At 39.3% G+C, this 12,711-nt stretch overlaps 1 protein-coding gene across 2 annotated transcripts in view; it reads left to right on the forward strand.

Moving 5' to 3' along the window:
* The window catches only part of Ptr (Patched-related), a 355,957-nt gene that overhangs the window by 152,216 nt on the left and 191,030 nt on the right, over window positions 1–12,711 (forward strand). For both annotated transcript variants that reach the window (XR_010518499.1, XM_065234585.1), the window contains exons 2-3: window positions 1,539–1,669; window positions 2,324–2,469. Coding sequence is in view for 1 of the 2 variants with exons in the window: in XM_065234585.1 (XP_065090657.1) it covers window positions 1,539–1,669; window positions 2,324–2,469 (277 nt within the window). In the remaining variant the exon portion in view is untranslated. The remainder of the gene's footprint in view (window positions 1–1,538; window positions 1,670–2,323; window positions 2,470–12,711) is intronic.

The raw sequence follows: 12,711 nt of genomic DNA on the forward strand, positions 1-12,711 counted from the left end.
CGTTATTCACCAGAGTTATTCATTTTGATTAGTCCCTCCATACACCACATTGATGAGATTTTTACACTAGAAATATTAAATAAAAAGCTATTTCTTCAAATTACCACCACGAAGGTTTTGAACCTTGAACTTTATTGAAAATAAAATCGACGCCAGAAATTTTTTGTGGTGCAAATTTTTGACCAAAAAATGTCATTGTAATTTGTCCCTTCATTCACCTTTGTGGTGCAATTTTCAGGCACTATCTCAAAGGAATTGACGCAATAAAAGGTTTTCTGTGCCCTTTTATTATGAAATAAAGTTATTTTACCTTCAAATCAAGTTATCAAGAAATCAAGTTATTTTATATTCTAATTTTTTAAATCTGAAAATAAAAATCTTATATATAAGGGGCGGGGGCAATTGCCCCTCCTTGCCCCACCCTGTGCACGCCAATGGTTGAAAGTTTTCGAATTGGAGAGACATTCAGGGAACTGCGTTGAAGTTCTGAGACATATTTTTTAACTTCATTGAACTTTTCAACATTTTAGGGACATCCTTAAAAATTCAAGAAATTTAATATATATCAAGAACAACATGTGAAAAGGGCACGCAAGCTTTTTGTAAACAAACCTTCTTATGCCCTTTTCTCGCTACCCATATGACACCAACTCAAACCATCAACATCACCGGATAGGGGAAGCTTTCCCCTTCCCGATGATGTTATTAGTTTTCGTGGGGGACCCTCGGTTGGCGAGAAAAGGGTCTACAAAGGTTTGTTTACAAAAAGCTTGCATGCCCTTTTCACATGTGGCTCTTGAATTTGAATAACTTCATAGCGCTTCAGTGAATTTCAAAAACAAATCGGGAAAACTTCGTTGCACTGGAAACCTTATACAGGTTTAAGAAACTGGGCTTGTAGCTATATTTAAAACTTTGTTCAATTTTAAGACACTTAATAAAAGTTCTTCTTTTATCTTCAGGACACTTTGCTAAAGTTTAATGAACTTTTTATTAATAAGGAAATTCCGCAGAAATTCAGGAAACTTTGCAGAAAACCATCGAAATTCTAAAAAGTTCAGCAATCGTTGCTTCATAGGTATTCTGAGAACTTTTCAAAAATCAAGCGGATTACATAGCAATTCGGGGAAAATCGTAAAATTTTATAGCAGTGTATCATACAAGTTCAGGAAATTTCATAGAAGCTCAGAAAGTTTTGAAAAAGCTCAGCATTCTTTTTAGAACTTTTAGAACTTGTATCTAACAAGTACAAACTATCATTATAACAACTAAAGATTCCAAAATTCCGAAAATCGTTTTTTTATAGAAAGTGAGTGGAAGCAAGCCTGAACACTACTATCTAAAAGCTTGTAACTATTGGATGCTTTAAATTTCATTGGGTCAAGCAACAATTCCCGATTATTACATCATTGAATATTAGTGTTAAGTGTTAAGTGCAGTCCTCGAAACATGACATTCCTTGGCCAATAAGGTCAACAAATAAGCACAATAAATAATTTCAACTAACCATTCCCTTTGATTTTTTCTATCTTTTTCAGATGGCTTGTGGTATCTCATGCGTGGACAATGCACTTAATCGGTCATTTTACAAGTTGGGCCTCTTCATCGGGCGACATCCGGGCTACTTTCTCATAGTACCGGTACTGTTGGCACTGCTCTGCATGACCGGGTAAGTTTCAAACGTCAGCAGTTACATAATTCTCGGCTAAGCAAAATAAATACGAATGTGTACGCAGAACAATACCCCAAAGCAGAAAAAAAATCATCTATTCAAAGTTTAATGCATGCAAAATATTTGAATCACAAGTTGCAAAATGTTTACTCGCACCCATCGTAACCATTACGAGCTGTTAGCCAAACAATCGTTTGGCAGCCTATTAAGCTGCGAAAATGAGGAGAAAAGTACCCTGCAAAAGTTTATTTTTCGCGCTACTCCAACAGTATTCAAGATATGTTTACTCCAATGCCTAGTTCCGTTTAATGACCCAAAATCAGTAAAATTCCATAATGATCCAATTAGCATCTCGCGATGGATCCGAAGGTAACTGTTTACTTTCAAAGCACTCCGAACCTGTTACGCAACTCAGCTTGCCGGTCGGCGGATCGGAGCCGCTTCGATTCAAACGAAGACTTTCACTTTCCGATATCCACCCCATACTTCAAGTGTTCTGTTCTTGTAGAATCGCATTCCTTCCCGAGCAGCTTTTTTTCCCAGGCACAAGTTTCACACCTCGCTTTCTGCAACACGTTCCGTTCTCACGTTCGTTTTTGTTCAACTCGTTCGTTCATCGTTCTTTCGTTCTGTTTTCCCACCATCTCCCAGCTATCAACAGATCAGGTACGAAATCGATCCCGAGTACCTGTTTTCGCCGATCCGCGGCGAAGGCAAATCGGAGCGTGCCATCGTCGAGAACTACTTCAAGGTCAACTACACACACCGGTTCAACGTGGGCCGCATCACCCGACCGGGTAAGTACCTAACTGTGCTGGCATTAGAGAATTAAATGATCTACTTTACTTACCTACGGCTACGGCATTGCTCCCGAACGGGATCCTGTTTCTGAGTTCTCGATAATATTTATCAATGTAAGTATGGAGGATGGGATTTTGCATTTACAGGAAACACATGCACACTGAAACGTTGCAATTGCCATAACATGTGTTCTAGTCCAACAGAAACGACTCAGGACAATAAGTTAATTGAATTTCGACTCAATCAAAAATATCAAGCATAATAAGCAATAAATTCTAGTGAATTATAAAACCACTCACCATCAGACTCAGGTTCATGAACCATCAATTTTGACCTTTAGACTCTGGCAGTCGCAAGTCTTTTGTGATGGGCATGCGCTAGAGGCCAGTGAAATCTTGATTAATTTATTAACCCTAGTAGCACGCTTGTCACAAATCAATTGTAGAAACTTATATACGACTTATTTCAGTCATAAACAAGTTGCCGTAACTTATTGTGATGAAAGTGTGCTACTAGGGAAACGTCGGTCTCTGTTCTGCAATCATGAGATAAACTAGCTAACTACGGCTAAAAATCTCATAAATGAAGTAAATTAAAAATCACCGACAGAAATCGATTGCCGGAACCAAAGAGATCAAGCAAAACTATTGATTGCGTCAGTAAAGCTCGTGTGCAGTTCGTCGTAGAGCACATTATGTAATTTAAATAAATATAATTAAAAACTAATGCGGGATGACAGTTCATTGACATGATGAAATGCTGTATTTTAATCGATCTTCAGATAAGAAAAAAAAAACAAATAAGTAACATTTGAGATTTTATGTAATGTGTGCACAATGTTCAGTACACGCATGCAGGGCAGTGTGCGATTCTCTATACCTGGTTACAAGCGAATGATTATAAAAAAAAGTACTTTACGGAAAAAACGTTGGATCATTAATTCCTTGAGTTGAGTGTTCTTCCTGAAAGAGTTCAAACATTGTGTGTGTACTATCGCTAGTGAAACTGACTTATGATTTGAAAAAAGATAATCACAACCAAAAATCTATTATTATATGTGACACAGGAAATTCAAGATTCCTATGTATGTGGAAGATTTGTGCCAGCATCTCTGAATTATAAAATTCTCAAAATTGCAGAACAAATGCAGATTACTTATATTTAATAACTATCTTAAAAAATCACATTATTTGGAATATTTTGCTTATTTGAATTATCCTTGTAGCATCGTCGTAATCGCCCATTTCCGTTCCATCGAGCAGAAATCAACGATAATATCAATAATTTCACCGTGCACAAATTACTCTGCTCAGTCACATCACTTTATGTTACACACTCCATTTGAACGATGCTAAACTTTGCTACCATTGCAGACTGGGCCAGGAATGTAATCTAACGGAGCAAAGTTAATAACTCCAAAACCGAGCATTTTCGTAACTACACAGATAAAAATTCTTAATTTTAATTGTGATGTAAACATTCATTCACGTAAACTTATATTTCATTTCACGCAACCGAGCAACTTGTAAATAATATTGTTTACAACAATGGGCTTATGTATACAATATTTGCTACATTGCATGAAAGTCTCAGAACTTTACATGATATATAATGTAAACTTATATGATATGTGACGCTCAATTTATGTGCATCATACTGAACAGAAATTTACACTACTTTTTCGAACTGTGTAGGTGTCTCCGGAAAAGTTTCTCGTCAAAATAAGAACCATCTATTGACATAAACAAATAAATCAAAATTCTTCCGCAAAGATGGCGCCACAATCTAATTTATTTTTCTGTCGTTTTCGAGACTTGATGTCTTCGGGAAAGCAGTTTATCTTGACAAAGTAAACAACTCTTTTGTAGATTCGTTTTTTTTTATCACATTATCTTTAAAATTTGAAGCATCATCAAGTCCCCGAAACGTCAGAGAAAGAAGTTAGATTGTAGCGCCATCTTTGTGAAAGAGCTTTGAACTATTTGTTTATGTCAATAGATGGTCATTATTATGACGAGAAGCTTTGCCGAAGATACCAAGTCACGAAAATGCTTCGTTTCGGAGTTATTAATTTTGATCCGCTAGATTGCATTCCTGGCCCAGTGTGCAATGATGTCACAGACAAAAGTTAATAATTGTACTATTGAAATTACCGTTTTTGCATTCTTTCTTGAATAAATGTCTAAATTTGCTAAAATAATCGTGATGATCACTACACAGAAAAAAATTCTGAATTTTAACTATCGCGTAAAATCTCCCTTCGTTTAATTTTGGGTTATTATTGGCATAAACAGCGAAATCGTTTACAAGCTTGCATACAATATTGATAGTTCATGCGATATTGCGCTTAATTTTACACGAAATATGGCGTAAATTTATGTCAAATCTGACGTTAATTTTATGTGCGCTATATCTCGCAGAAATTTACATGAATTTTTCGAACGGTGTAGTAGTGGCACAAACTGATTGATTAAAGCTAAACCAAAGAACGCTCGTGCATACAACGAAGAATCAACATAAATGGTGCCGTGACCAGGACCTACGAGATCTTCGTCGGTGTTCTGCAACTGTATCCACAATCTCTTCAAACGCTTTATCGATGGCAAACTCGCACAATCTAGCCGTTGCGCCCACTCGCATGAGAAATGAAAGATCATTTCCTCCGGTTTCTGCTCCATCAATGCCAATTTCCTTCTTTGAAGCATGACGTCGGATCCCGAAGTGAAGTATGACTTCAAACGGAACGTTGCATTCAAAAATGGGTGGTCGTCTTGATCGGGAGCATCACTTGTGGATTTTGAGTTCTTGAAAATCTCCAAAAGTTTTTGTCCTGCCTTCACTTTGAAAATTATGAACTGCGTGGCCTCGTCCATTATGCCAGCGAGCTTCATAGAATCCACCAATAAGTCCTTCCATGCTTCAAAGTCCTGACGTCCAATCTCTTGGCTGCCCGTAGATGGGTTGCACTCTGGTACGCTAACAGATGAAACCGAAATTTGATTGACGGATGTCATAATGCGTGAATGCTCCGTACTAGTTTCTCTCTGATTTCCGAGGCGATGCGTGCTTGATGGTCCCACCTCTCCATTGAATTCATTGCTGTTCACGTCACTGGCTTCACTTCTGGGCAAATTCAAAGGTAAAGTCGTGAGAATGTGATACTTCTCATTATCATCATGGGTTTCTAGACACTTTTCCTTCAGTTGCTGAATGATTTCATCTTCGATTGTCAGTACTTCTGATCGATTGTAAACTGGGTAATTCTAGTAACTCTGAAAATGAAGTTTAAAAACATATTTGACATTACTGTAAACGCTACACTAATTTCGGCGAAGATACTCAAAAAAAGCCTACTAAAATCTAGCTCCATTCGAGCCCAAGGGGTGGTCACTCTACGCACTTGTTTTGCTCCAACTTTTTTCTCAGTGTACCTCAGTGTGCCGCAGCTTACATGGCAGTGCCGAGAAGTAATTGAAATGACTTTTGTGTGCTTGTGAATAATGAATTGTTTGGCAACCCGGTAAGTATTTTGACAACTTGATTTTGTTTTGTTTTTCGAAACCTGAGAACTCATTTGACGACGACGATTTTGGGCGGCTGAAGCCGGAAAGCGACAGCGGTCAAGAAAGTGGTGGACGCTTTGTGCTAGTCACGACTGTCGGATCTTCGGAATCGAAAGGCGCTAAGCGCAAAGCCATTCCAAGCGATGAACAGACGAAGAACACCAACGGAAGATCAAAGCCATGAAGCAGCTGTACAAACCGCCGACGGTAGAGGAAACCAATCGGTTGAAGGAAACGGAATATTTCTACCTCTCGAATCTGTTCCGGCTGCAGGTGAAGGTTAAATTCAAGGTGTTAAATTATATTGAGCGTTGATTGGGCGATTTCCGGAAGATTTTGAGGACGGTAAAATATGCGGACCAGTCTTGTGTTTGAATTCTAAAAATAGAAAGCAATGATGTCCTAGGTATAAAATTTCTAATCAAAAATGGTTTAATTTACACCAAATTGAGGAATTAGAACGAAATCACTCATGTCATATAATAGTTATTTGATAATTTTCTTTTTGCTCGAATGTTATTCTACCGGTTGTGTTGAGACGAGACGACGACGGTAGAGCATGAGTGTACGAATACAAACAGACTGTCGCGCACGACAACGAAGCGAGTGTAGTAATAAACGTCAACTGTTTCAACCCCTGATGCGGACAATGAACGATCTCTAAAGGATGTGGATTATGAAGGGGTTGATTTTCCGCTGACATTTCCCAACGGGTCGCATGTTCTCGCCAAGGAAAGCTTCAAATTCGTTCCGCATCTGATCATGCACCATATTGGATCCTGTAGTTTGGGAACATCTTATGGCAAGCCACTGAAAGTAGAATTACTGCTGGAGATTCCGGACAAGTGTTTCCGGAAAGAAGATTACCTTAACTTAATTGCCTTAACTCACATGAAGAGGGCGCATTTCTTGTGCCATCTGGTCGGCGGAAGCATTGGACAAACAGTCAAAGTATTCTTTGGCCAGCGGGATGCTAAAAGGGGACTTACGATTTAAAATTTACCAAATTTGTGGTGCACGCTGCTGCAATTTATTTGTAACATAATTAATTTAACAGTGTTAATTTTTAATATAACCACCTTTTATTTCAGCAATCATTAACATGGTAGCATAATGAAAACATTTTAACCATGTGCATCTATTATAACTCATCGGCACCTTCCTCTTCTTCGTCGAACTCTCCTTCCTCGTCAATCGTCATCTCCTGGAACTGCTGGTTTCACCGCCGACCGAGTGCGTAAGCTGAAAGCCCTGCAGGCAATCGCAACCCTCGGATTCCTTACGGACAACATCCAACACAGAATCCATCAGTTCGGCACCCTTGGTATAGTGTCGTTTGACCCAGTTGTTACCAGCACCGGACTGTCCGAAAATGAAGTTATTCGGTCGGAACAGCTGTCTAAATGGTCCCGCTCGGACCGAATCCATAGATCCCGGCTCAAGGTTGATCAGAGCCACTCGATGGACTTACTTTTCTCCGGGCAGGGGAGCTGGAGCTGGTAATGTTGAGATTGATTGAGTGGTGTTGCTATGCAAGCGATTGACCTGATTTTTCATGTACCTACTGCTTCGGACAGGCCATAGGATGTGCGCTGACTCTACTTTGAGGAATTCAATTCGATTTTGGAGAATCATTGGCGTGACTTGATGGAGATTCACGGTTGTGGTTTGTAAAAATTGGATTGTATTATGGCAACATCAATAACAAATTTTGACACATGCAAACTACTCAGGCGCAGAAAAAGTTCAGTGTTGCCAGTAACTTTAAATCTCATAAAAATTGTAGCCATGGTTGCCAAACAGCGCCAATGACTGCGCCCGGGTGTGCCCAAGTATGATTTTGGCACACTGTGTAGAGTACCCGAGCAAAGTCTGAGATCAAATTGAAATCTAAATTTGATGTTGTGATTTCGCTGATAATGATTACTCAGGTTGCTGCCGTTTTGGGCGTTTTAACGGTTAAAATATCACATTTGAGAGCAAACAAATCTTCCTATGACATCACATTGAAAACTATTTCTGCTATCAGTGAGAGCAAACTGAAAACTGAATTTGATATCCATTTTTCCTGTTGATAACAAAACAAGTATTCAATTTGATGTTATGCTAAGGCAATGAAATCAAACCCGCAACAACATACTTTTGAAGAGCGAATGTACAGCAAAATTAAAACAAAATTTGGTATCAAATTTGTGAATTGCAAAACTGAAATCAAATTATGATTTCAGTTTGATGTTGAAATTAAAACTTGATTTAAATTTGCTGTCATTTTGATGCTGGACTTCGCTCGGGTGACCAACCCTTTGTTCGAGCCTGATGTTACAAAGTTTTCAGAATGCTATAATGTGACGTCATGCTCGTTTGATTCATGGCTATCAATGTAAATACATTTTTAAATACAATATTCACCTTGGCAGTTGACAGTAGGAACTCCGGATGGTCCAGCTCTTCGGGTGCGGGTTTATGCAGTTTGAGGTAGCAATTTGTGCATACTGCCAACTAATTTCACTTTTTTCTTCACCGCATGAACTTAATGATTTAAAATCCATTACTGAATTTGAAAGTCTTGACGATATTGTTCGCAAATTTAATTTGAAGAAGGATCTTTATTTTTAGTTTAATCATGTTGATTAATGATTTCTGTAAAAAAAAATATTTTTTGGATCAGTCGCTACCTAAGTCAAAATTTCCATTGTTGACTAGAATTTTGATTTCTACCACTGTACCTGTATGTACAATTTGTTTCTCGCTGACCGACAGCAGAGAAATTAGTACCTGGTCGGGAACGTGGATTGCCTGCGAATCTAACATTCCCAAAAATTGGATTTGTGGAGTTCACCACTCAGACATGGAGCATAAGGCTAGCTTTTTCGCCTGGACGGGATTTCATTTTCAGTTTGATTACTTGGACTGGCTCAATATACATAGCGTAGCCAAGGAGAGGGGGTGACTGTCCCCCCTAACTCAGCCACACCCTCCAAAGGCGCGCCCCTTTTGCCAGTCGAAATTGGATTCCTTAGCAACAAAATTGAGGATAATGATCTTGCATCAGAACCCTAGACTTAACCACTTCAAACTAGGGAACATCGAATAGAAGATTAGGAATCACATAGACGAAGACTAACTAACTCATGTTTTCCTTGTTTCAAGATCATCCTCGGTGGGCAAAGCCGAGTTGATTACTGAAAAATCAGGACCAGGAATCGGTGGTAGATCTTACATCCCGTAACGTACCACGAAAAGGTGATCTACCCACGTTACGGGGCCTTTCTGTCTGCCTGAGAGATTCTAGTAGGATCCTCTTTAAAATATTATTATAAAATTCTGCATGGAATGTCTAGTCGAACTTCAAAAGATAACCCAAGGGACGCAAGTCACAACGTCCAATCAATTTTTGATTTGTTTCTGACAATAGAGCAGTGAAGCATGATCTATCTATCAGAACGTTGGCTCAGGTCACCAACGGCCATCAACGGTTCATTGAAGTGGATCAATAAGTCTGCCATTATGAAACTCTCAGCAGGATTCACACGTTCAACAACCCACAAACTCTCCATGCATCAATTTGCTAATGAAGCATAACGATCAATGTCCCTAGGTAGCTTGCTTGTCTTCAACTTTCCGTTCACCGTGAACGTGAACCATTATAGGACCGGTAAAACTTTCGCTTTCCTCTGACACGTGATCTCCGTTGTAAGCAGGATCCCCGTGTGGGGTAGTACATCTACTTGTTGTAATCGCCCTGCCTATATAGCAATTGGAGCGGCATGCAAGATCGATGCACGATTTACGCGCTGCCCAATGCCTGTCCGGATATACGAGCGACTCACAACGACTGGAATCCAGTTCGTCTTGTTCGTCCATACACATGCACCGATAGGTGGTGCTGCACTTGAAAATTAATACACCCACAGTAAGTCCGTTTTACCCCAAGCCAACCGCTGAGATTCGATTGCACCTCACTGCTGTTGGAACCGTATCTCATGTCACGTGCACACACTTATCAGCGCAAATTACTGGATTTCAGACATGATCGTGAAAAGCAGCACCCGATTTAGTTTTTTTTTTTTCGGATGCACTGATGGATATTGTAACGTATGAATCTGTACGAGTTTCCCTCCGTGCTACTCCGTGTAATTCAAGCCAACTGACATTTCTTCCTCCAACCGTATGCGAATACTATACGACCAATCAGATATGAGCCATTTTCGAAAACGAGGTCAATGTACACGACGACGACGACGACAACAAGGTCCACGTCGCGCTAACTGAATTGCTTTTCGAAACTGAAAATATGAATGTTCGCTCATGGGTGGAAAGTCCTGTTTGCATCCATTGCATCGCGGCGATCAATTCAATGGGCAAGGTGAAATGGCTCTCACTGTTTTCTTTTGTGTTGCGGGTACTTGTGTGCACTTGAGCACCTCTCGGAATGCTCCTTTTGCCCACAGCTCCCCGTGGATCCAACAATCATGGGCGTCAATGCAAAATTTCAATAAGTTTTTTTTTTGATTGATGAGCGCGCAATGTCAGGCGTCGCCGTCGTTGGTTTTTGTTTGCAGAAAGGCGATGTCGCGAAATTCGAAACATGAAAAGCATCCATGTAAGGTCAATTTTGACCGCTGAGTGAAAGTGTTGAAGTCATTATGGTTGGATTGAAGGATTTCTTGAGCAAATTATGATCGATTTTCAATGGTTCGTTGCAAGATCAATATTGCAAAGATACGACGTCAAATGATGATAATGTGTCTAGCAAAGTTGATGCTACTGAGGTTTTCCCACGATTTCGCGCCTTGGAACTCGTATTATCAATTTGTAATTTAAAACCATTTAAATGCATCGGAATCATGTTCCATGATTTAAAATGAAAATCGATGATAAAAATGAACTTTTAAAAAAGGCAGACCAGAAAATGGTCCTTAAACTTTGTCAAACCGTTTGAAATACGACTTCAAAAAATCGGTTTTTGCTGCAAATACTAGCGGAAACGGAGAAGACACGTTCACTTTCCATCGAATTCGGCTAGATTGTCTTGAGTTCATTAAACAGTCGCTTGAGATTCTGTGACAGTCGCCCGTTGAGTTCAAACATCGTTAATTCTCTCTGCATTATTTTATTCATGTTCACAGATTCAGTAACTGGAGTGTTGCCGGTGAATTCTTGAATATCCGATTCAAGTTGTTTATCAAGAGCCAGTTTCAGTGGTTCCTGATGGAAACAGATGTCTCCACTGGTTGATTCCTCTGGGACTGGGACTGTCTTGACTAGGTTGCTGGCTTCTTCCTAATTGAAATGTTGTGTTTGGTGATGGATACCAGATTGTTATTATTCAGGTACTTCATAAGGGACACAAGCTCTTTGTTCCGTCTCTCTCCAATTCTCTTGAGGAGCGCATCATACATATGATTGGAAATTGGAGTGTCCAACTTTTTCAGCTTATTGAAAAGAAAGCTCAGGCTTCCCTCAGAAGTCCGAAGATTTTCATCACGGCTACCGAAAGCCTATGATGCCAGTTTTATGGGCTGCCTAGTGTTAAGCAGATTGCGCATAATTTCAACGTCCTTGTTTATCAAAAAAATGGTCTTCGCCAAGCTCTGAAAGCGCTTCTTTGATATATTCCCATACCTTAATAAATCGCTAGATCAAATAACATTTATTATATAAAACCACGTAGTCCTACGTCATCATCGCGCACAACCCCAAAGGGCCGTCCCTGGTAGTTTTTTTGAAATATTGTCAAATATCCGCTATATATGTAGGGGAATTTACGTATTCTCGGCAACCTAAGCAGTGACCTTCTTCCTATAGCCTTTTTCTCTATGGAATTCACACATATGCAGTATTGGTTTGTTTACAATATTTTGCTGCCAGCTGCTCTAACAATTTCAGTCGAAAGAATTGTCAAAAACTGTTTTGAAACGCTTTTACAAAGCTCCAATCTTCTCTAGTGAGAGCGAGTATTGTCGGCAACCAGTTTTTCTTCGGCAACCGTTCCATTTGAACTGCATGTAAATCTGCTGTTCTATTATCGGCAACTCGAAATCAGGTACAATTTGTAGTGCGTGTGTTGCATTTCAAGAAAATCTTGCTAGATTGCTTTTTCTCAGTGGTAAAAATATAGTCAAATTGAAGCTGAAAGCATAAAGAATCGTTTGCATGCATCCAGCGAAGTGTTTTTGTAAGAAAATCCAGTGAAAATAAAGTTTCAATTTGGTTTGCCGAAAATAGTCTGTCATGCCGAAGCCGTCATTTCCCCTAGCTGATTTGTGGAAATTGAAATTAATAACTAGAAATGTATTAATTCCCATTTCACTTACCACTGTTGTGTCTCAGCTGCAGCAAATCACTAAACTGCATTGAACCCACTAAGATATATTCTTTAATTTCACCAACTGTATTGATTAATGGAAACAGACTTGGAATGCAATCATTGGACAGATAGGAATCAACATCGTCATATCATGACGGTATGCTTTCACGCGGAATGGTCAAGTGTGAGTGCAATCATACTGTCTGATGACGTCAGCGGATATATGGAGTAGTTCGTTTTATCGCACTCACAGACAATTTTGAATTATGAATGATAAACGAGGGGGATTAAAGTAATCCATTCTACATTTTATTTAACAGATTTAACTAAAATTTGCAAAATAATTCAGATTTTTTGGATAAACT

This window comes from Ochlerotatus camptorhynchus, unplaced genomic scaffold, assembly GCF_037179485.1.
Source record: "Ochlerotatus camptorhynchus isolate MF236.1 unplaced genomic scaffold, CSIRO-AGI_Acam_v1.1 ptg000434l, whole genome shotgun sequence".
In the NCBI taxonomy this organism is placed as follows: domain Eukaryota; kingdom Metazoa; phylum Arthropoda; class Insecta; order Diptera; family Culicidae; genus Ochlerotatus; species Ochlerotatus camptorhynchus.